This window comes from Eumetopias jubatus, unplaced genomic scaffold, assembly GCF_037043125.1.
Source record: "Eumetopias jubatus isolate StellerSeaLion01/CBP00866 unplaced genomic scaffold, mEumJub1_p1.0 scaffold_8, whole genome shotgun sequence".
Lineage (NCBI taxonomy): Eukaryota > Metazoa > Chordata > Mammalia > Carnivora > Otariidae > Eumetopias > Eumetopias jubatus.
The window spans coordinates 41,191,489-41,215,985 of NW_028274814.1; the positions used below are offsets into that span (position 1 = coordinate 41,191,489).

At 57.2% G+C, this 24,497-nt stretch overlaps 1 protein-coding gene across 5 annotated transcripts in view; it reads left to right on the plus strand.

Annotated features, from left to right (window-relative positions):
- TSPAN9 (tetraspanin 9) overlaps positions 1-23,967 on the plus strand; it is a 194,533-nt gene extending 170,566 nt beyond the window's left edge. For all 5 annotated transcript variants that reach the window (XM_028121157.2, XM_028121158.2, XM_028121155.2 and 2 more), the window contains 6 exons: positions 16,356-16,547; positions 16,943-17,017; positions 17,374-17,475; positions 18,106-18,237; positions 18,525-18,608; positions 20,402-23,967. In XM_028121157.2, the coding sequence (XP_027976958.1) occupies positions 16,356-16,547; positions 16,943-17,017; positions 17,374-17,475; positions 18,106-18,237; positions 18,525-18,608; positions 20,402-20,473 (657 nt within the window). In that variant the 3' untranslated portion in view covers positions 20,474-23,967. The remainder of the gene's footprint in view (positions 1-16,355; positions 16,548-16,942; positions 17,018-17,373; positions 17,476-18,105; positions 18,238-18,524; positions 18,609-20,401) is intronic.
- The last annotated feature ends 530 nt before the right edge of the window (positions 23,968-24,497 follow it).

Here is a 24,497-nt window from a genome sequence, read left to right on the forward strand (position 1 = left end):
AAATTGTACCATCTTAGTCCCATCCTGCTAGGAGCTTGCCTTCAGGAAAACATAGCTCCAACTTGAAAAACGTTACCCTTTGGGAGCTTACTGTCTGCGAGGCACAGTAGGAGATGCAAAATCAGAGTTGGCTTAGGCAAAAGCAAAAAGGAACGAATCGCTGCAGGGCGAGATGTGTTAGGTATCGTGAGTTGTCAGGTGTGCGCATGCACGGACATGGAAGGATAAAGTGGGAGGGGAGGTCATGGACCCTTCATGAGAAGGATGAGCCTTACTGAGCAGTAGGGGGTGAAGGGAAGGGCATGGCTGGTGGGGGAAGAGCTAAAGGAGAGGCATACAGGCCAAAGGTGTGCGGTGTATCACAGAGGGAGGAGTACCCACATTGTAGGGGATAGTGGTGCGCTAATGATGACAAGATGAGCCCGTTGAAAGGTCTCGAACACCTTGCTGGGGAGTTGCAGCCCACTCGTTGGGGACTGCGGGAGCCCTCCAGGGTCTGCACTATGAGGCACCATATGCTCTGTTTAGATTGTGGTGATGACAGAGCGGAGGTGGGGTGACCAACAGGGGTACCTCCCAGTGTTCCGGCCAGAGGGGTGAGAGCAGGAAGTGGGCTGTGGGTGTAGAGGGGACGAGGTGGTTGCAGGAGATTTGCAGGGATGTGGCCGGCGGATTTGAGACGGATGAGACGCAGAAGGGTAGCGATGACCGTGACCGTGGTGCACCTCGATGACATTCGGCCGTGCTCTTGTTCTAAGAGCTTTACAGTTTTACTCTATTTAATTTTCACAAATTAAATGTGAAAATTTTTTTTCTTACCTTACGATAAGGTAAGTAGACTATGTGGATTTTTGGGGGGCTAGCACTCTTTCCTGCATTTTACAGATGAGGACTCAGAGTCACAGATGAGGACTCAGAGTCACAGAGGCCAACCAGCCCAGTTACATTTGGGAAGGGGTAGAACTGGGCTTCACACCCCAGCTGTTCACTCCAGAGCCTGTGCTCATAGTCACTGGCCACGGATCCAGCTTTTAACTCCAGAACGAAAAAAGAGGTGAAGGCAACCCGTCCCCAAGGTAGGGGGCATGGGTGGAGAAACACATTCTCAGGAGACTGGGCCAGATACCCCGATCCAGAAGACGTTGTTCAGAGTGCCAGCCATATGGCGGAAAACAAGTACCATCATTCAGTGCAAGCAGAGGATCTCGGGCATTCTGTGACCCGAGGGGCAGCATGGGTGCCGGCGCAGGGGGCACAATCCTCACCTGAGTCTGGTGTTTTCGGCGCTCACAGTGTCATGCCCACAGACAAAGACTGGTGAACCCCAGCATGGACCCGTGCCCCCTCCCACAGAGGTGGTTCAGGCGCTGGCTGAGCACCCTTCCTCTCTGGGCCTTGGTGACCTGCTTTCTGCATAAGGGGCAGAATCCGTAGGACTACCTGGGAGGTTCGCTTTTGCAAAGAGGTCAGAATTTTCCTAAAATGAAGCCAGGCTCTCGCTCCCCTGAGCAGCTGGTACTGCGGATGTTAAAGGTTCTAGCTCTGAGTAAATTTTTTTTTTTTTTTGAAGGAACTTCTACTTCCAAAGATGCAAAGCTGCCAAGTGAATGGGAGCGGCACCTCTCCCCATGAATTTGAGGGTGTCTGTTTTGCGGGTGCCCCTGGAGGCAGCACCCTAAACCTCTCCACTCACAGCATTATTTTTTCTATTTCTTCTGACTCCCATGTTAGCCTGTATCTCAAAAAACACTCTTTTGATAGCTTAAGGGAAATGTGGAGCCACAAAGTGCAAGCGTCTGCATTCTGCTGCTTCCTCAACCCTCTCTGGCTATTGCTCTCTCTCGCTCTCTTTTTTTTTCTGTTGAATAAGCAAAAGCAAGAGCAAATTTATTCCTTGAGATCTCATATGAAAATGCGTAGTAATTGTTTCTTTTTGCTATTGTCAATATGTTTCTGTTCCATTGGCTGAACTTTGTTCTCAGAGCATCCTGCCAACTCACAATTTAACATGTAGGTTATTTTCCCTCTGTTTGCTCTTTTTAAAACGGCATCATTTGCCCCCTCTAGGTTGTCTTGGTAAAGGGAGTGCTTATCTGTGTGTGTGGGGGGGGGCAGGGGTGCGAGAGGGGAGGGAGGGCCCACTGGGATTTGGGATTTGCTTTAGAGCGAGGCCTCCCCGAAGCCTAGACTTGATCAAAGCCCTCATTTTACTCTGCTCCTTCCAGGTATGGGAAGTGCCTGAGCTCAGAAGTAATCGATTCTGATTTATATCCAGGTTGGGGTATAATTAGCAGTCTTGATTTAACGTCACTGTGGTCTGAAACTTTGCCATCTCTTCCCTCCATTTGAGTGTATGTACATGGCTGGTTCCTGAGGCAGGGTGCTGAATGGGCATCCGACTGAATCCTTGACGGCGTTGGGGGAGGGGGGACGACCCTGGCAAGTCTTCTGTCCCAGTGTTGCCCGTTTCCTTAACTGGGGGTTTAGCGGTAAGCATAAATGATACAGCACTTGTCAGGCCCAGCTCATGGCCTGGCACTTTCCCTCTGTGCTCCATTCTGCGAGAGAAGTGGGGCTCCTCTTCCCGAGGTGGGGGGCAGGATGCAGGCCCATCATGTGTGAGCAGGTCCCACAACCCCAAAGGCCTTGGCCTCTTCCCCCAGAAGTCGATTAACCGGGTCATCCTACCTAACTCACAGCTAGAGTGAGGATGGAGCAGAAGTGAAGTCCCAGGATCTTAGGGCTGGAAGGGATTTGGGATATTATTAAGTTCAGCCTTTTGTTTTAGGGGTGGGGGAGCTAAGAGAGGCTGGGAGGACAGATCCACTCGCTGAGGTTCAAGACTGTTCGGTACACTGTGGCACCCCGTCGGGCTTGCCACACGGCATCGTCTAAAGGCCTACCTGTCGACTGCCTCCGAAACATACGCAGAGCTGCGCACCTCTCCGTGTGTGCTGGTGGACAGACAGCTGGCCTGTCTCCCGCCATATGCTTGGCTTGTTTACGAGCGTCGGGACGGAAGGGGGTTGTATGCTGTTGCCCAGGGTTGGGGAGGCGCTCCTATTGCTGAGCTGAAAACTGGCCTTGCTTCCCTGTTCCCACGGCCCTCCTTCACTTGGGCTCTCTCAGCCGATACCCGGCTGTTGGTAAACGAGGACTTCTCTGCGCCCAGCACTGAGCTCGGTGCCGGGGCAATGCACAGAGAGGTGTGACGGGAGGCACCTGTGCACAGCCGTTGAGGGCTGAAATATATACCTGGCAAAGGTCAGTACTGGCAAGGTGGGAGAAGGTTCTAAGGCTGATGAGTTGTCAGTCGAGCCAGAATGTTGTGGTCGGGGCGGAAGGGGGGTGGTTGGCCAGCCTGGAGGAGGAGGAGGGGTGTCAGTCGGATCGAGAAAGGTGGAAAGGATCCCAGTCTAGCTGGTTGTAGGTAGGGGCGAGGCTGAGAGCAGGCCATGGAGGCAGAGACGTGCATGGTGCATTTGGGGGGCCTGGTGGTTCATGCAGAGGTGTGGGGAAGCTCCACGAGAATGACGTTTTTACTTTTAGAGGTGGCTCTCTCGTGTTAGCGATGGCCGGCCACTGTGTGATTAGCTTTAGCTTGTCTAACGTGGTGATTGGGATCAGTATTTTGGCTCCGAGCGTTGCTGAGAACCTGGCGTTACTTGTGACTGACACTTCTTACCCACCCCGAGGATGGAATGGGCCCCAAGAGAGGCACGGTGACCTCCTGTGTCTCCCCCTCTCTGAGAAGTCTGGGTCAAATGGATCCCTCGGGATCCAGGGAGAGGAGGCTGCGAGCCCTAGTCTTGCTTTGGATTTACTTTGGTCCCTTCTGGGTCCCAGAGCGACTTCTCTTCGCCTGCCCGCCTGCCCGCCTCAGCCCGCCTCTTCTAGAGCTGGCTTTCCGCTTATCTTAATTTATTGATGAAAACTTGTTTTACGGTCCAGAGCACAGACGGCAGCAGCTCCCTGCCAAAAGAGAGCAGCACACAAATCGGGAAAGCGAGCTGCCTCCTGGAGATGGGTGGCTGGGGAGCGGGAGGACGGCAGGGTGAGTAAAGCATGTCTGGGCAGACGCACCGTGCTTGTCGGGGGAGGAGGGCCTGCCGGAGCCTGGCCGGGTGGGCTGGGGGCTGGGGACAGCGGGGCTCCAGCTGAGGCAGGACCTCTCCACCGCTGGCCCCTGGCTGACCGCCGCCCCACCTGCTCTCTCTAACCGGGGTGAATGAAGACTGTGGCCCATAAATACTAATAATGACTTCTGTTTATAGCTTTGTACGTGGCACCATGCTAGGAAGTTTATTTTCATGAATCCCATCTAATCCCAACTACGACTCTTGTTGGTAGGTACCACAAATGCCCCCATTTAAAAACCAGCACTGGAAAAGTTGTTTTCTGAGACTCCCATCACCCCCCAAGGGTGAATGAGGGCACTGGGAATTGGAACCCAGTCTCTGTGGCTCCAAGGCCAGCGTTGTGCACAGCCTTCCCGGCTCCAGACACTCAGCACTGGCCGAGTATTCCTCCGTCGTGGCTGGCTCCTGTCACCTGGACTTGCTGCTCCAGCTGGCTCAGATGTTCCTGGGGTAGGGACCCCATCTCTGGCTCGTGTACCACTGTGGCCGGCACGCTCCCGGCTCAGGGCAGACACTTTGGGGGCACCTGCTGAGAGACTGATGGCAGAAGGCTCTGTGGACAGGTCACCGGTCAGGCCTTCCTTGTTCGTCCTTTCTAGAAAGTGGACGGTCTTCGAATCGCTTCCGTGAGTTGCTCTGAAGCTCCGTTTCCTGGTGGGTCAGATGATGCTCTTCTGCCTATCACAGAGGTTGGTTACAGGCACTGCATGAGAGGAGAGCTTGACTGCCGTGGGCTCATCTATAAAGTGGGGTGACCCCTCCTCATGAGGCTGTGGCAACTGCGTGTGTGAGACCATGTATGTGAAAGAACGTTCTAGAAAACAAACGGCAGATGATTGTGACTATTTCCACTAGCTTCCCTTTTGTGGAAATACAGGCACAAATAGAAGGCCTGTTGAGCTCCAAATTAGTTTATTTTGTTTCTTCTTGCTGCTTCTTGCAGAGGTAAAGCCAACAATTTTCATAACTCGGGCGAAATCAGCGTAGGTATATTACCTTGGCTGGACTTGGGCAGCCCCAACCCACGTACACCCCATACACGCACCCCTGCCTGCAGATGGGGACACGTCTTCCCCTCCGCCCCTGTCCTCGCCCACCTTCCCTGCCCCCACTCCATCCAGCCAGGGCACGCTTGCATCCCTCCCTCACGCTGGACTCACTCTTCCTGGGTCCCCGCACTCTTCAGTCCTCCCTTCCTACCTCCCTCAACTCAGATCAGCCTAGAAAGTTGCCGAAAAGGTTTAATAAAATGAGATCTTGGATTTTTCGTAGGTCTGTAGGAGGCACAGAGAGGTTTCAGCCATAGGATTTGGAGTTACATCCGGTTGGATGAAAATCCCAGGCCTGCCAGCTCCATGTGTGAGTGTAGACGAGATACGTAATCTCTGATCTGTAGTTTTCCCTGTGCACAGTGGAGGGGGAGGGAAATACTAGTAACCATCTCGTATGGCTTTTGTGGAGAGGGCTTGACACAGTGCCTGGCAGGTCACGTGGGCTCGGTCTAGGCTAGCGTCCTCATCAGTACTGTTCCTGTCTTCATCGTCATCGTCACCCTCGATGCCACCCTGTCCTCATTGCCACCATCTGCCGTCACTGCTTTTTCTCTTCCTGCCCCCCGACCCCCCAGAGCACAAGTAGGCTTCCAGGCCACAGAGCCTTGCTCATGCACACCTCACCACACCACAGCCGGCCTTCCTTCCTCCGGATAAAGCCATGTCTAGGGGACACCCTTTCTGGCTGATTTGGGATGACCTAGGTCTGCATAGTGGGGTAATGGTGGGTTGGAACACGGTTTCTGGAGTCTGATTTCCTGGGTTCCTTCGCCACTTAGCCCTCTCTGCACCTCTGTTCTCTCATCTGTCAAATGCGGAGGACAAAAATAGCATCCCCGCCCCCTGTCCACCAGGTCAGGAGGGTTAATTGAGGCAGAAGAGGCAAAGCCCTCGGAACTGTGCTGGCCCCTGGTCCGTGCTGGTGAGTGCTTGTGCTTTCCTGTCCCCAGCAGCATGGCATCAAAGGGTTAGTAGAGGGAGGTGGGGGGCAGGGGTGAGGAGTGAGGCCAGGCTCCACCATCAGTGAGCTCCGTGACCTTGGGCAGGTTCCTCTGGCCAGACCGTGGACAGGCAGCTTTCAGCAGAGGGCCCTGAATTGCGTGCATGTGTGGAAGAGTGGTAGGACGGGCCGTGGTCTCCTGTCCCGCCAGGGATGAAGGCGTGGGCAGGGCCCGGCACAGGGTGGGGAGGGGTCTCGGGGTCACTGAGGTTGCTGCTGAGACCATCTTTGGCAGAGGGACCTGACCGTCACCGGCCTGTGTCCCCCACAGAGCATGTCAGAAATGCCAAATCCTGGCATGGGTGGACACGGCTCCCATCTGGCAGTGTAAGTAATCAGGCGTGGGCATTGGATCCCTGGAGAGAAGACCAGTCATGTGTCGGCCCCGTCCAAGGGTTATAGCGGAAGTGTGTGTGGGTGGCTGTCCTGGGGCCACAGATGGACCTGGTTGTCAGCCACGATCTTTTCTGATATCTGTACGTGTAATTATAGAGTGTTATTTGCTGAACTTGAGCTGTAGACGATTATTAAAAGGGCGTCCATTTGTGACTGCATAAGAGACACCACTCGTGGACATGTTTCCATTGTGTGACTTCTCTTCACCACTCAGGGGTTGGGGGGGCATCTCTCCTCAGACAGGAGGACGGTCCCCACCCCCTTGCGCATTCTCCAGGATGAGTTATAGTCTCATTTGAGCTCTTTGCCGGAAAGATGTGATAGGCATTCATGGGCTTCTTGTCCTGTTCCCCTGCATTTTCTAAGGAGTTTGAATAATAGCACAGTACCTTGTACGATATTTATATTCCAAGGAACGCAAAGTGCTCGGCAGGCATAATCGTATTCTTCCTCTCTGTGTCCCCAAGTGCTGGGGAGCTGCTTTCTCTCCCCGAGTCCTTTAGCAGAGCATCGTCCCCGAAAGGCCAGGTGGCCTGCCGGAGTCGCACAGCATGTGGCTGTCCCCGAGGCCACCGTCCTGAGATCCGGGAGGCTGGTGGTTCTGCCTTCTCCGAGAACCCAGGTGGCCACCCGCGTCACCGTGATCCTTGAAGGCTGGTTTCCTAAGCCCATCCCTGCCTCCCGTGGCAGCCGTGACTTCACGCATTCTTCCACGCTTTGATGCTGTCAGAAGTGCCTTTCTCCCCAGATGCACAAAATAAAACAAATGCAGGAAGGAAAAAATATGCTGGTGATCGGAAAATCCTTTCTCCAGACTCCTTTGACAGGCTTTTCTGAGTCCTCGGCGCCTTCCCTCCCAATTTGCAGCGACCTTGGGAGTGAAGGCTGTGCCTCCGACTGTGGTCCCCACATGGGTCTGCCCCAGGCCCAGGGGCTCAGGCAGTCGTGGCCCGGGGGGTGCAGGCAAGGAGAGCTACACGTACAACCCCCAGCCTAGCAGAGACAGCCCTCCTTCCTAAACACGGGCACCCTGCCTGAGTATGTTACTGGGTGTGGGTGGCCTCAGGCTCCAAGCTGTTTCCGGTTAAGTATTGACAAGTTCTGGAGTTCGGGGAAAAGACATGTCCAAGGGTCATCGCCCCCCCCTTCCCCACTGTCCCAGCAAAGGGCAGTGTGCCAACAGGGAACAGAGCCTCTAGAAGGGGCCAGGGCAAAAGACCATCAGCTTCCCTCTTGGGAGGACCTTCCCATGCCTGCCCCCTGTCCCTTCAGTGTTTTAGCCTACTTCCTCTTGTGTGTCCCCAAAGAGGGACATGAAGCAGCTGTGTGCTTTCCCGTGCATCCTGTGTCCAGGTCCCTGAGCAGAATCTCGCAGTCAGGGCCTCGAGCCTCCTGCTGCCCGGAGGGAGCGGGATGGCGGGGGTCACTTTGGGAAGTGCCGGGCTAGTAAGTGCTCCTGTGTGTCCCTTCTCCCCAGCACCCCCCTCTGCATGCTTGGCCCGCCCAGGAAGGGCTGCTATGGTGGCGGGAATTGATGTTTATGGACTGGTGAATGATCACTCCTGCTTTTACAAGGGTGGCAGGAGCTTTGTGTCATCCACTGCTTTTTGGCGTCCTGGCCACACATCATTCTGTGGTCCTTCTGGGGGCTGTTCCTCAGGCTTCCTTCCAGCAGCCTCTGGCCCACTTCAGGCCCCCCTAGGCGGTTCTGGGTTTGTCTCTACCTCCTTTTTCACTTCTCCTGCCCCAATGACCCCGTGCCCAGCTTAAGAAGTAGGAAGATACCGGCACCTGAGGAAGTTGATCTGGGACCTGCGGTCTGATTGGAGGCTTCCAGATGGCTCAGGGGCTGGGGTGCAGGTGGAGGTGGGGCAGGTGAGCCACGGTGTCCTGCAGGCCTTTCTCCCAGATGGAGGAGTAGTTGCGGAAGACCAGAGTGTAAAGGGGCTGCATTAGGGTAGCGCAGCGTGGACACCCCTTACTTTCCAGGCATCAGATGTATCAGGGGGTAGGCCCTCTCTCGGCACCCCTGCCCTGGCCTTTGAAGCCCAGGGACAGACCCAGACTCTCCCTTGCCCCCGGGGCGGGTCAGCCTGGAGTCCCGTAGATACCTTGGTTTGAGTGAGCCGCTGGGCAGGACAGATGCCCTCCGTGCTGAAGCCAGGAAGCCCAAACAGGTGGGCAGTGCTCAGCAAAGCCGGCCTCCTCCCCTCCTGGGGTCAGAGAACACCAAGCCCTTTGTGCAGCCAGCTGGGGGCGAGGGCTGCTGGCGCCTGGACCTTTATCCCCAGCCAAGACCGTCAACAGGGGCTGTCCTGAGTCTCAAATGGGATTTCCCTCATCACAGACTCTTTGATTGTCGTGTACTTCTTAGAATTTGAGGGTACATGAGGTATGTGACAGGACCCACTGTCAACGGACGGGGGGTTCTGGTGTGTTGGAGAGGGGGTTACCGTGGTCTCTGTGTCTCTGCAAAGCTCGCTGGAGAGAAGTGGACTCTTGAAACATAATTTAAGAGCTCTGTGAACCTCCAAGTCTTGCAGCAACCAGACACAGCATCCCTGAAGCTTGGCCATGTTTAAATGCTCTCTCCTAGAACCATCTGAGAAAATAATCTCATTCTGCAATAATCAAAATGTAACTGGGTTTTAGATATGCAAATGCTTTATGTAATGTTTATTCGGAGGGCAGTTCAGCTCAGAAATATGGGCATGATCTCCCTGTCACCTGTGTCAGCTGGTGATATGGGGCTGCGAGGTGAAGTTGTGAAGAAATTGGAGGCTTTGAGAGAAAGTGTGGGGTCAGAAAAAGAATGACCGAGGAGTCATGCTGTTTCACTTTAAATTATGCCCAAGCTCAGTGCAAGCCAAAACCATGGGGGGCTGCCCGCCAAGCCAGAAGGGCTGTGGCTGGATTACTAGAATTATAGAGCTCAGAGTGTAGGAGGTGAGAGGGGTATCTTTGTACTCTGTGCTATCCCCTTCATTGCTGGAATCTAAGTGCGAGTGTCGGACAGGGATCAGACAAAGGTGTAAAAGCCATGGAATAGACCAGAAGACGACTTGGGAAAGCATGGTAGATACAGGCCTGCATATACCTAAAAGCCTGCCACGCTTGTGTTTGGTGGGCTGCTCGGGCAAAACTGGGACATGCGTGTCAGCCACAGGGAAGTGCATTCTTGAGTTACTAAGAAAGAATTCTTGATGAACCCGAATTGTGCAAAGGTGGGACGGTGGGTATGGATGGATGCTGAGCGCTGGGACCCTGGGTGCGCCAGCGGGGACTGTTCTGCCTGGGGCCAGGGACAGCCTCACAAGGAGACTTCTCACCCAGTGACCACCTCCCCTCTGTGCTCTGATCTTCCTGCCTGCAGGGTGACTTTGGCAAAGACATTGTCTGGCTCCCTCCTTTCCCCACTTATGGCTGTGACACTGAATGAGCTGCAGGGCCCCTTGGAAGCAAGGGGTGTCTGCAATACAAAGTAGCCGCCCCACTCCTGGCGCTGATGCATTGTCCCTTTTCCCTGGGATGAAGTTCTTGGCAGGCTGGCTTCTCCCAGGGCCAGACTGGACCATTACTAGCTGCATGTCGGGCTGTGAAATTAAAGTCATTTTGGTTTTCTTTTTTATTCTCCACATCCACTAATTTATTAAATGCTGTGCTTGGCCGTGGCTCATAGAGAGTACTGGGGTGTGCTGAGACTTAGTGTTTGAAAAGCTCCTGCAAAGCAGAGGGGGTGAGGCTGGTGGGGCGCAGGGGCAGAGTTGGGGGGCTCTGCAGAGACACATGAGGCCACAGGGATGAAAACAGCCAGGGGCCTCTGAGGGGAAGTGGGGCAGATGAACAGGCGACTTACACAGGCAAACGAGGGGCTAAGGGGGGTGATCTGGGAGTAACTTGGGGCTCTTGGGGGTTCTAGGAGTAGGGATGAGGGGATAATGGGGGGTTTCTTATTCAGGTGGGTTTGTGTGTCTGGGTCTGGTCCTGTTCCAGGCTGTGCCCTGCTCAGGCCCTCCCACCCCTTTCTACCCATCCATCCATCCATCTGTCCGTGGAGCAAATGTTGATGTAGTAGCCCAGGCATGTTCTGGGTCCTCCCGTGGAAGAGGAATGGATGAGTGTGAACCTGGCCCCAGAAGCTGGTGTTTTAGTGGGGGTGGTTGATAAGTCTACACAGAAGGCTTGGCAGGTCCCTCATGTGCTGCCTGGGGCCTAGCCCTGGCCCAGGAGGTCACCCTCAGGGAAGGCCACCCCTGTATGGGGGACAGACTATTGGCAGCCATGAGGGGATGCAGGGAGTGGCCGTCCGTTGCACTAAGTCAGGGGAAGAAGCTCAGAAGGGAGTTTGGTTTGAAGGGAAAATTATGGGACTCACCCCCAGATAAATGGGATGCCCACATGAAAAATACATAAGGACATAAGACAGAAACATATATTAAAACTACAAATCAATAGGATTCGAACTAAAGAGGAGGAAAAATGCCATGGGGGATATTTGGCTAATTACAACAGGCTTAATGAGGTGAGCCTGGAGTGCTTGATCACTCTATGGCCATAGCCTGGCTAGGCCTCAGTTTGCCTGGTGTGCCTCTGGTGGATGGGCCCAACCGTGACGAGGAAGGTCCTGGGATGGCCCTTGGAAAGGGCCTGAACCTTCTCTTTCCTGCAGTCAGCTAAGGGCCTGCACAGGAGAGCCCTGTAGGAGGGACACCCAAAGCCATTGCCAGGGATGAGGTGCTGTTCTAGGCTTTGGGGATTTAGCAATGAACTAAATAGACCCAAATAGACTCCCTGCCCTCATGGAGATCAAGGCCTCGGGCAAATGCAAGGGTAAGAACTTGTTTTCTCACATTTGGATGTGGATTTATTTGGGGCATGGAATTGAAAACACTTAGAAATGTCCTCAGTTGGGGCAGGGGTAGGGAGCACGAAGCTCGGTAGTCAGGACAGTCGCTGGGCCTCGCCGGCTGGAGAGGGCTGCTGACCAGGCCTGGACCGCACCATGTTGGCTGGTGACCTTGGGTCAGTCGGTGCTAACCTTGGCCAGATCCTTGTTCCGAGTCACCCTGCCTCACCCCGGAGCCTCTTCCTGCCTTGGGTTTGACTGTGGCTCGGTCCTCTCGGCTGAGACAGCCCTCAGGTTTTGGAAGGGAATTTTCCCCAAGGCCACCAGCTAAGTTCTCTGGCACTGAGCTTTGGCTGTGCCACTGCAGGCCTTGTCTCCTTCCTGTGTGGGGCACCTTCCGTGTGGGGCTGCTCTCCTTCCCCCTTTCCTGTCGCACCCTCCCCAGCCCCTTGCTGTGGCCTGGTCTGCTTCCTGTCTTCTTGCCCTCCTGCCCAGCAAACCTGTTCTTCCGTCAGCTCCTCCCTCCTGCCCGGTGCCATGCACCAGACAACGGCCTCTTCTCTGCTCCTGCCCCGGGGTTCTCACCAGCTCCCCAGATGGAGTCTTTTAGCTCTTCACTCCTCTCATGGTTTATTGTCCCTTTCAGAACCAGGACGCTGCTCCAGCCCTGGAGGGAACACACCAGGTTCTTTCTGTGATGGCTGTCTTCTTGAGGCGATAGCCAGAGGGTGGACGCCTGGCATGGGGATTGGGCTAGGGCAGGGTTTCTTGACTTCTCTCCACATTTGGGGCTGCATAGTTCTTTGTGGTAAGGGACTGTCCTGTGCATTGTAGGTCGTTTGGCAGTAACCCTGGCCTCTACTCACTCAGATGTCAGTAGGAGCTCCCTACTCCAAGTTGTGAGAAGCAAAAATGTCCCTAGACGTTGCCAGATGTCCCCAGAGGAGCAAAATCTCTCTGGGCTGAGAACCACTGGGCAGGGACGTGACAGCACCAGGTCTTGGGCTTTGCTAAGCCCGTGCTGGCAGGGACCTGAGAAATTCTCTAGCCCAAAGCCAACATTTTAAAAGAATTTGGGCGTCAGAGAGCTAAAGAATTGTAAGGTCTCACAGGGGAGCAGCATGATCAAAGCAGTGTCTTGGAAAAAGGATTGGGGCAGCTCTGTGCAGGCTGGGCTGAGAAACCGGCCAGAGGCAGGAAGGAGAGCGTGGTTGGGACCTGGGCGTGAGGCAGGGGCCAAGACAGCGCCTTCCACCTGTCGGCCCAGGCTCAGCGTGCACTCAACGGTCTCCTAGAAGGAGGGTATGGGAGAGGCCCCGCACCCAAGGCCAGGAATCCAGGTGTAGGCCCAGCCTGGCAGTGGGACGGCTTCCTGTCCCCTCTTGCTGTCCTTATCTGTGAACTTAGGGCCTGATTGTTTAGGTTTTCTTCCTGCCCAGAGGCTCTGCTCATGGGTCTGAGAGGGGAGCAGGGGCTTTATCTCAGTAGGAGAGCCCGGAGGGTATGGAAGAGTGGCAGTGGGGTGTGCAGGAGGCCCCCCCAATTGCACTGCAGGGACGACATTCACTCAGCAGACATTGTGTGTGATGCTCCCTACACCCCAGGACTTAAGTACAGGCAGTGTGTGGGGACTGCCCCAGCTGTAGGCAGTGGGTCTCACCTGGGATCTAGCCCGGGGCATGGTGGGAGCTCAGACAGGGAGTGAGAGGGCGCAGGAATGGGGCCAGAGCGACAAGCTCTTCTCCTGGAAGGAGGCTCCTGGGCAGGGCTTTGGGAAGCTTGCAGACCAAGTCAAAGAATGTGGAGCATGAAGTCAGAGAACTGTTTTGAGAGAGATGACCAGGTTCTGGGAGTTTCTGAGCTGTTGGGGTTTTCCCGTATAGAGGCTCTTGGACTTCATGGCAGTTCTCCCTGGGAGGGAGATGGAGAACGGAGGTATAGAGGGGCCCCTGCTGGACCCACTCCCTGTGGGAACTGGTTTCCGGGGAAAGGTGTGCTGTGAGAATTTTCCCAGGCCCAGGGAGGGTCCTGGGGGCCCCAGGGTCCCCACCGCAGGGTGGTAGGGGCATCCTGCAGCTCTGGGGGTCCCAAAGCCAGGTGTCTTTAGCAGGGTCCTCTATCTGCAAGGAGTGACCTGGCAGCCTTGGGGTTTCCTCTCAATCATTGCAGGCTCTGGCTTTTAGAGCCATAAATCATCAGCATAAAGATCATGAATTTCCATGGTATGATTAATGAAAGAAAAATTGAGACGGCAGTATAGAAACTGACCAGATTGAAAAAAGTCAGTATGAGAAGTTGGATGGAAGTTTCAGAGCTTCTGACCCGGCCTGGAGCGCCACCTAGTGGTTACGGGGGTGGTGGCACCCATTCCCCCTGCAAAGCTCGGTGGATGCCCATTGATTGGGTGGATGCTCTCGGCCAAGTGTGCCCATACCTTGGGAGCCTTGACGTAGTTCCACTGGGACTGCTTCCAGGTACAGGGGGCACAGGACCACTCCACGGCGTGGGCAACCCAGGAAGCTGCTCCACTTATTCCCACTCCTCCCCGGCTGCTTGAACCATCTCTGCTTTAGTAAGGCATGGGAATACCCCCCACTTTTTTTTGTCATGCACAGCCTGGATCACCTTTCTGGTTCCTCATCTATGATAATCTCATCTCTTAAAGCCCAGCAAGTCCGTCAAGCCTGCCTTATAAATAGACCTCATTGTACTGCTGCTCACTGGTCCTCCAGAGCTGTCTGGTGAAGGTCACCACCAGCTCGTGCCTGATCCCTGCCACGGCCTCCCAGTTGCTCTCCCGGCTTTCCCCATTACCCTGTGGGGACCGTCTCTGAACATCAGCAAGAGTGATCTATTGGAAACATACATCATGTCACTCTCCAGCCCTTGGGGCTTCCCAGCACGCTAAGAACACCCCCACCTTGTCTTTACTGACGCCTGCTAGATCTCGTCGCATCGGTCCCCTGCCACCCCTGGTCCCCTACCACGTGTCACCTCCTTCACTCTGTTGCAGCCACACGAGCAGCTGGCTCCTCCCGGGGTTGGCTGGCCTCCTTCCCACCTCAGGGCTTTTGCACATGCTTTTCCCTCTATCCAGAACATTCTTCCACCACTTCCCTTCTTCATTTGGGTCCTTACTTCAATGCCACCTTTCTTAGAGGCCTTCTGTGACGACCCTGTCCCCGGATACTTTCTAACTCCTTGCCATCCTTATTTTTCTTCATGGCACATGCCATCACCTGAAATTGTGCTACCTGTGTGCTTATGGAACATTATGTCCCCTATAAGAATAGCCTGTTCGTGGGGGGAGGGGCGGTTTGCCCGTGCTGCTCACTCCCCCACCCCCACCCCAGCACTCAGAACAGGCCCTGGCACTTACTAAATGGGGGCTCAGTTTGGGTGTGTGGACTGAATGAGGGAAGAAAATGCCACCTGCTTGGGCAGCCTCTCCCCCTGACCTTCCCCGCATGCATGCGAGAACCACTCTCTGCCTACTCGTGGGCCGCCTTGTCTTTGCTGATCCTTCGGGGTCTCCTCTCTGGAGCTAGAGCAGCTCGAGAGCAGGGGTGTGCTCGATTCCTGGGGTCACAGCACAGCTCCTGGCATCTAGGAGCTGCTCAGTCAATGCCTTTCCGAGACCAGCACCTGGTGCTGGCCACCCACTTCCCATGCTTTCTTCCATTTAAAGTCTCCCAGCAATCCGGAAGGCAGGCAATATTGTTCTCATTGGGCATACAAGGAGTTTGCAAGGTCACACCACCAGGAAAAGCTGGAGCTGGGTGTCAGATCCATGTTTGTGCCCCGCCAAGCCCTTGCGTGTCTGCTTTCACCCTGCCTGGAATGTTCTTGTCCCCCACCTGCCCCAAGTCCACCTGTCCTTTGGGGACTGACTGCCTCCTCCAAAGGACATCACGAGCCAGGACAGTGGTTGGCTCCTCGCAACTCCTGTACTATTTGGCACCGGCGTATACCGTGTGGGGTCGATGCTGCTTTTTCATTGCTCCTGTCCAGCCAGAGCGGAGGTCCCAGGAAGGCAGGTCGCTGAAGAGGTTGTGGCTCTTTTGGCCCGGGACGCCGCAGGCTGCTGGTACTCAGTAAATATCAGCTGACTGATGGATTGGCCCCGCAGACTCCACATACAGACTCCGCATACTTCCCCGGAGCTGCGGGAGGGACGGGATGGGGGGGAGCGTCGGCTATATGGAGCATAAAATAAGGCAGCTGTGCAGACGCGCAGCCAACGAAAGTGGAGCGTACCCCAGGTGAAGCCGCGGGCGTCGCAGCCCCGGGGGCGTCGTGGAGGAGAGTTGGTTTTCAGGCCCGGAGCGCTGGCTGCTGGCTCACGTGGACGGATGGCCAAGGCAGTGATGGACTCGCGAGTTTCCTTCTCCCCCATCTGTGGGAAACTTGTTCCGCGGGCTCCGGAGAGCACGGGCATGTGGGCAGGGCAGCGGGACACAGGTGCCCGAGGGTCTGGCTCTGAGATTCTTCCCGGCCCCCGAGACAAGTCGTTACTCACTTTCACTGTCCACTGTGCCCTCCTGCCGGACTCCTTCCTGAATGCTGGGGCCTCTCCACTGACAAGGGGAAGAATCGCCACCACCTGTGTGGGTCTGGGACCTTCTGTAGCTGTTACAGGGTTCTGCCTGTGTCTTTTAAAAATAGATGCTCAGAGCGACCGTAGGAGGTTTGTGAAGCTAGTATAATGCCATTTGCCAGACGGGCCAACTGAGGCATGGAGAGGCTGAGGGTTTGTCTAGGTCACACAGCCGACGTGATGTGGGCCCGTGGCCCTGTCTGACGTGCAGCCCCATCCCCCCCTTTCCCCGTTGCAGAGTGGGGGGTGGGGCCATGCAGCCTTCAGGGGCCGTGGAGATGAGCCCAGAAGCAGTGCTGATCTAATGGCTTTCCTTTCTCTCCAGCTCTGTGGCTGTGGGCTGCTTGGAGTGGGCATTTGGCTATCCGTGTCCCAAGGCAACTTTGCCACCTTCTCCCCCAGCTTCCCCTCGCTGTCTGCAGCCAACCTAGTCATCGCCATTGGCACCATTGTCATGGTGACGGGCTTCCTCGGCTGCTTGGGGGCCATCAAGGAAAACAAGTGCCTCCTCCTCAGTGTAAGTTGGACTCCATATCCCCCCAGCACCCCCCCCGGCCCCCCGAGCTCTGATCTCCCTGCTTTTGGGCCACTGAGACGGGCAAGGCCTGGGACGACCATCAGCCTCCTGGATGCCCAGCCTGAGCCTAGGGAAATTGTTTGTAGAATGTTCTTGGCCTGACCACACCCCTCATCCTCGTGATGGGGCGCCCCTGCCCTAGCTGCCCCTCCCACTCCTTGATTGGCTGTCTCCTGTGTCTCCGTCCCTTACTCTCTGGGGATTCCTCAGGAGAAGCTGGCCTCTCCCGCGCCTGGGAAGCCCTGTCTAGGTGCCACCTGTCCCCCGCCCCCCTGCCATCCTTGTGTGCACCCCATTCCCGGCCATGACCACGCCCACGTGCTTTCTCTTTCCAGTTTTTCATCGTCCTGTTGATCATCCTCCTAGCAGAGCTGATCCTGCTTATCCTCTTCTTTGTCTACATGGACAAGGTGAGCTTTGTGAGCTGGAGGGGGCGTGTGGAGCGTCACTGGGGCTGGCGCGGGGCCAGCCCGAGAAGCACGGACAGGGAGGACCTCTGAGGAAGGCAGGAGGGAGAATGGAACCAGGGGAGCTAGGGGAGGCCTGGATGAAAGGTTTTGGTGGGGCCAGCGTGGGGAAGGTGAGTTTGCGGGGTGGCGGGGGGCTTATCACCTGTGTAGTCTTGGGAAATAGAATCCTCTAAATCACCCACGGGGGCAATGGACTGCCTCTGGCATTAGTGAGCTCCCCATCACTGGGAGTATTCAAGCATAGTTGTGTTGACCCCTTGGAGGAGGGATTCAGGTGTCTGCCCTCAACCTGACAGGTGAATGAGAACGCCAGGAAGGACCTGAAAGAGGGCCTGCTGCTGTACAACACAGAGAACAACGTGGGGCTGAAGAATGCCTGGAACATCATCCAGGCCGAGGTGAAGGGCCGGGGGTGGGGGTGGGGGGTGGGCTCAGACTCTGCCCAGGGGGCCGGGAGGGCTGCTGGGTGGCACACCATACAGGGGATGCCTCTGGAGACGGACAGCAGGGGAGTGAAGGAGGGTGAGCAGGATCTGGACACAGGCCCGAGTGCCTTAAATGGGTACAGGGAACTAGGAAGGACAGGTCGTCTTTACTGTAGCGACAGGGTTGCCTCCGTGATCGTGGCTCAGGCAAGGGGGCCCCGGTTCCAAGAGGAAAACAAGTCCGTGCCGCCCAGAGGCCCCATGTCAAGCCCTGGGGAGGGGGGCCAGCCGGCTTGGGACGGTCCCCAAAGCAGAGTGGGCGGGGTGGTGGGTGAGCAGAGGGATGAGCGCTTCTGCCCGGGGCCTGGTGCCCAGCTCAGAGAGGCAGGTGGGCGTCACCTTCTCTGCGCTCTGGCCTCCAGGGAGAGGCTGTCGCTCCCCGTCTGGGTCCAGCTGAGGCCCAAAGAAGGGGCCAGAAGGAGACCCTTGTCTCCTTCGCTGACCTGCAGGGAGGCAGGTTCGTGGGGCCGGGTTGGTCTGGGTGGGGAAGGCCCGGAGGACCACAGGCTGTGGGCGTCTGACCCTGTGGGCTGGCACCTGCAGATGCGCTGCTGCGGCGTCACCGGCCACACGGACTGGTACCCGGTGCTGGGGGAGAACACGGTGCCCGACCGCTGCTGTGTGGAGAACTCCCAGGGCTGTGGGCGCAACACCACCACCCCTCTGTGGAGAACGGTGAGGCTGGACGCGGCTGCCCCCAGGCCGCCTCCCAGAAGCCTGTGGGGGGGACAGTGCGGCTCGAGGACACCTGCCGGGGAGGGGCGGTGGGGTGGACCCACGGTTGGAGGTGTCAGAGGGTGCGGGTTGAACGGGGCTCTGAGGCTGTGCAGTGGGGCCTTGTAGGCCGAACCCTGGGGGCGAGGGGCGGGTGGGGGCACAGGTGGGGAAGCGAGGTGGCGGCTGGGCAGGAAGGGGCACTCTCCGTCCTGCCACTGCCTTAACCTGCAGTCGCTGCTCCCCAGGGCTGCTACGAGAAGGTGAAGATGTGGTTTGATGACAACAAGCACGTGCTTGGCACGGTGGGGATGTGCATCCTTATCATGCAGGTGAGAGCCTCGCAGCTCCCCGGGTGGAGCTGAGACACACGCACGCACACAGACGTGCACACACACACAGACACACGCACACACACAGACACAGATGCACACACAGACGCACACACGCACACAGACACAGACGCACACACGCACAGACGCACACACACACAGACGTACACGCACACACACACAGATGCACACACACACAGAGATGCACAGACACGCACACACACACAGACACACACAGATGCACACACACAGATGCACACACACAGATGCACACACAGACGCACACGCACACACACACAGATGCGCACACACACACACAGCTGCCCCAGGCAGCCCACACGCACTCCCGCTCCGCTCTGCCCCGAGACCTCTTTCAGTGCCTGTCCCAGCCCGGCAGGCACAGTAGGGCCCGGCTTCCCCGGCATTCCCTCTGAGCCTTGGGCCCGGTGCCGGCATCGCACGAGTCCCTGGGTGGGTTTGCTTGAGAACGCGCCTGCCCGTCTTCCCAGGGACACTTACCTCGGGACTGAACTGAATGAAAGCTGAGTCCCCGGGTAACATGCCTGCGCACAGGCTTGCGCTCTGCGGGCAGCTGGCTGGCCGCGTCGCCTATGATGTGTATGTGAGCTGGGCGGCTGCCTAACTTCTGTGCCTTAATTTCCACATCAGTATAATGAGCATGATCCCCATGCCACGTCTTAGCATCAGGTGAGCTCTAGCTGTGTCCCGGGGCGTGGAGCAGGACTGGGCAGCTGGGGAGAGCTCCACAGGTGTTAGTGTTCTTAGCGAGCGCTCAGTGGGCAGCCGTGCTGTGCAGGCTCTCCCCGGGATGCTGGAGAGGGACAAGGAAGGAATCCCTGCCTCCCTTCTGGACCTTTCTGGGGCGAGCACTTCCTGGGCTCTCTTCTCTGTCCACTCATCTATGGCTCCTCCAAGCAGGAGTCTGCAGTGCCCGATTCCCCTTGGAGCCCTCGAACTTGGCTGGCCGGTCCATGACAGGGTGGCTGACATCCTGCATCAAGTGATCTTTCTTGCCCTAACCGCTGGGGCCTGCGGGTCTGACCGTGTCTGATTTTACTGCGAGCTTTCAGGCTCAGCAGACGAGCCTGCTGTCATTTTGGCAGAGCTCTGATGAGAGATGTGTGCATGGGGGCCAGACAGCATTCCGCATTGAGGCCTGGACCAGAACCAGCCACAGGGTCCCCTCCAGTTACGCCCAAACACGGAGCACGAGAGCCGTGCAGGCCGCGCCGTGTCTCCTGGGCCCCTGCTTTATGGTGCGAGCCCACGGCCTGCTGTCTGTGGTGCCCATGGGGCCGCAGGCTGGCTTCTCTCTGCCTCCTGCATGGCTCAGGGTCAGCACCCCTGTCAGGATTCAAGAGTCGAGGGAACACAGGTGAGCGTGAATGTTGTTCTGGGCACATCAGCGGTGAAGACACACCTGCTGCCGCCAAGACCTCATGTTGTGTGCTCCAGAACTGAGCGGGGTGACTCGGCACGGCTTTGGCGTTCTTGCCACCTTCCTGTCCCCCCTCCTCAGTTCCTTGGTAGCTACCACTTAGGACAGGTCCTTTGTGGGTCTGGTCCTCACCACAGCCCTCGGAAGTAGGCAGATTTTTGAGCCTCCGGGCTGTGTGTTATTCCGTACAAGTGGCTCTGAGGGGCTGAGCTCCTGGGTGTGTGACCTCCTTCTGGCACGTTTCAAGCCCACGAGTGGCTGTCCCCACTCGCTCCGGGTACCATGTGGCAGACCCCAGGCCGCCGTCCCAGGTCCTCTTCCCCTTGTCTTTCAGATTCTGGGCATGGCCTTCTCCATGACCCTCTTCCAGCACATCCACCGGACTGGTAAAAAGTACGACGCCTGAGCCGGCTGGCTGGGAGCACCCCGGCCCCCACACGGACACTGTGCCGGGGAAGAAGATTTGAGCTTTGTGTTGCCTGCCCGCGCCCTTCAGACTGCTGACCCCTGCGCCCAGCTCCCCAGCCCGCCGGCCCCCAGCCCACCCCGCCTCAGCCTACTTGGTGGGTGGAGGGCCAGGGAGGAGGAGGTGTGGAGGAGGCACACACAGACCTTGGGTGCTGGGGGCGCCTGGATTCCTGCATCTGTGTATTTGCCAAAGAAGATGGGGTGGGCCGGGTTCGTGCTCCAGGAGCCCCCCAGCACGGATGCATTTCTGCCCCTGCCCTTCCTCGCCCTGACACTTTGTCCCTGTGGGGGTGGGGAGCACAGTGCTCCCCCCCCCCGGTGGAGAGACTGCCCAGTGGAAGCCACTGGCGTCCACGGCCACCCCCGGGGGAGGGCTGGTGGGGGCGGGGGTCCAACCACCTCTGGGCGAGGCCCCTGGGAGCATCTTGCCCAGGCTTTTTATACCTTACAGTGTACCTTTTTTTATTTTATTTTACTCTGATTATGGTTATTCAGGAATATTATCTCTCAGATAAGTTTAGGGTTAGCTTTCTGATTTATAACTTTTTACTGCGTTGATTTCTGTAATGGTTTGATTTTTTTTTTTTTTCCCTGAGGGTGGGGACGGGTGGGGAGAGAGGATGTCCGTCAGGTTTCAATCGGGACAAACCACTGTGCCACGCCCAGGAGGCCCCGCGGTGAGGCGCACCAGGCCCTGGCTCAGGACGCGCTGAGCAGGAGGGAGAGTGGGCCATGCGGTGGGGACTGGGCGTCCATGGCCCCGGGGGGCCTGGAAGAGGCGCAGGCTGGTGCGGGGGGGCATCCTGTGCAGGGGTGAGGCGTTTGCTGGTGCCGGCGGCAGTTGGGGGTCCTCTGGGGGGCTGGTGCAGTGCTTCACCAGGAACGTGGCCAGGGCTCTTGTGGGTCCTTATGCTTCACTGATGGGCAGTCTTTCTTGTTTCCCTTCTTCCTCCCTCCTGCCCTCTGCCGGTATGGGAGGCTCCCCCTTCCGCCCCATGCGGGCATTCCCGCGACAGGTTCTGCAAACCCCAGTTACTTTCACAGACATTCCTGCTAGAAACTCTCGGACAAATACCTCTCTAGTTCAGATGCTGCTCACTTTCTCACATTGCTTCTGGAAGGGGAAGCGGTCCTTATGTTTTGCTGCTCAGACAGTGGCAGAGGACCCGTGACCATCAGGAGGGGAAGGTGGAGCTGGGGCCCACGATCATTCCAGCCACATCCAGCCACATTCACTGGGCGGCAGGGTCCCTGCTGGGGGTGGGGGGTGGGGAGGAAGATGGCCCTCGGGCCCCAGGACCCTCATCCCCTTCCTTGGGGTTTACTGATAGTGGAGTGGTGGCACTCATGTCCTCCATGGCCCCCAGGAGAAGCCCAGAGAGGACAGACTGGGTCTTGCTACAGTTGCCCGAGGAAGCAGGCAGCCTAAGTCACGCAATAGGAGCTGAACAGGCAGGGTGGGGCGTCTGACTGCAGCAGGGACCCCCATAGGACTTAACGCTGGCCTGACGGAGTGTTTTTGCAGTTTGAAAAAAATAAAGTCAAGAATTTACGCGACTGAGCTCGAAAAGGCTATCCACAAGCCAGCTAGGGTTGGTGCCCTTCCCCAGCGGGGCCTCGCGTGGGGCATCCGCCTTTTTCCTGCACCATTTGGCTCGGTCTCTTGATTTCCCACCAAGCCCATATCTCCTCTCCAGCCTCCACTTGGCTGTTCCAAAAGCTGAGACCTGGCCCCCCAGCCAGCAACACCTCCACTCGCCTAAGTAAAATATAGTCGGGACCAGAAGTATAGAACTTTTGGTGTGTTCAGGATTCCAGGGTTTGGGGGGTGGGGCGTGGAGAGTAGGGTGGTCTTAGCGAGTCAGGCAGAGTAAAGACCACCCCCCTGAGACAGGCGCAGAGGTGCCCCTGGGGAAGCTGGGGAGGTGGGTCCTTGGGTGGAGGATGTGGCAAGCACACGCGTGAGCCAAACTGCCCTCCCAGGTCTTCTGGAGCTGCTGTGTTCCTGGTTAGGAGCTGCAGCTGCCGCCCCGGGGCCTCCCCCCTGCAGGACACAGAACAGACATGTCATCACACTGGGGACAGTCGCCTGGTGGGACTCGATGCATAAGGACCCCTTGCTTGGGGGTGGGGGTGGGATGGGGCAGGTTCGTTCATGCCTATCAATGCAATTTCAATTTTTGTTCAAATCCATAGCAAAAGCCTAACACCTGGGGGGGGGATGTGTATAGCCTCCCTGGCAATCTTACATTTCTGGAGCTTCAGGGGTGTCCTCTGGCCCTGGAGCCTCGGCTGCAGTCCCCTTCTCCCTGCCAGCACCCTCTCCCCTCAGCTGTCCGCCTTGTCCATAGTCTCCCAGACTGCCTTCCTGCCTCGCCCCGTGCTTGGCTGTGTAGGCGTTTGAGGCTCCCCTGGGTGGAAGGCATGAGTGGTGGGGGGTGCCCTTCCAAGCCCCTTGCCCTTCCTGCAGGGTGGTACCCACAGCCCACAGAAGGCCACGCCGCATGGTGTCTATGTGGTGGCCCCGTGGCCCCATGTCTTTTCAGTTTCTCCTGACTGTGATCTCATTGGGGCAGGGTTACCTGAATGAACCCTCTCACCTGGGGCTTCACTGGCCAAAATCTGATTTACAGATTCGACTTAGAAGGTCAAGGTTCTGTAGACAGCTTCAAGGGAGTGCCGGCTGGAGACCTGGTCTTTTCCTGCAGCCATCTGGCAGAGGAGGTGGGCGAGCAGGGACTGAGAATTACCCTTGGGGGGGGGCTTGTAGCAGGTGTTGGGGGCAAGTCTCCACCTCCACGGCCCAGCTGGAGCACTGTCCCAGCCTCTCCCCACCAGCATGGGCCTACATCATGGGCTCTCACTCCAGGAAGGTGGCTGACCCCACCCCAGACCCTCACGCGGATGTTCTGGTTTGACTTGGACCCGGGTGGCCATCCCTCCTTGCTTTGGTGGCCCCAAAACAGTCCAGGTGGCTGGAAATGACTGTCCCCGCCTCTGCAACCCCCTGCCCACCCACACTGGTGGAGGTGCTAACTAGCAGGGACCTGGTGTAGGACAGGAGCTGGGTGCCGGGTGCCTGGAGCCCCCCGCTTTGTCCCTCCGCCCTTCCCCATCCGGCCTCCCGTGGTCCTGGACTCCCATCTTGTTCCTCTGTGCCTCAGTGAGGCAGTGGTCCTGGCAGGTCCTGGCCTCCCTGCCCCTTCTGGGCCCCCGAGGGCTGGAGCCAGGGGCTCATGCCCACACCCTGCCCAGCCCTGGGAGCGCGGGAGCGTGGGAGAGCAGGGCCAGCTCACTTGTTGGGTTCGGATGCATTTTTCCTGCTTGCGATGCCGTACCTGTGCGCTTCCTTCATCCTGGTTCTGGCTTTCTTGAACACCATGTTTTTAGCATGTTTTTAAATAAAAACTGATAACGTGTCAAAAGCACAAACAGGAGGTCTCTTCGTGGTGTGTTTGTGTTCGCTCAGCCACGCTGTGCCTTGACTTCTTGCGGTGGTTGGTGTGAGGGACACAGAGACTGATCAGGCACTGGCCCTACCATTCGTCCAAGACACCCCACAGCAAGGACTTCCCCCTTCTCGGGCCCAGGTGCCAGGTCTGCTGGGTGTGGTGGGGCTCAGTCCCCTCTGGGGTGCCCGGTGACTGGATGCAGGCCTGGTCGGGGACCAGTCCCAGAGGCCCGAGCTCTCTGCAGCAGAGGTCGGCTCCCACCTCAGTGTCTGTCACTGGTCACACGTGGCCAGGCCTGTGGGAAGGCCCGGGAGTGTGTTGGGGGAGGGGCAAGGAGTAGGTCATTCGTGGCTTCTTGTAGGGTCAGGGGTTGTGGGTTTTACGTAGTCTCTCCCCAGTCCCCCTGATGTTCCTGGGGTTCATTTGAGCCTGAGTGTGTTCCAGGGGTTTGGGGGGGGGACTCACAGCATGATTTAGCCCAGGCTGTGCTCTCTCAGGGCGGCTCTGAGA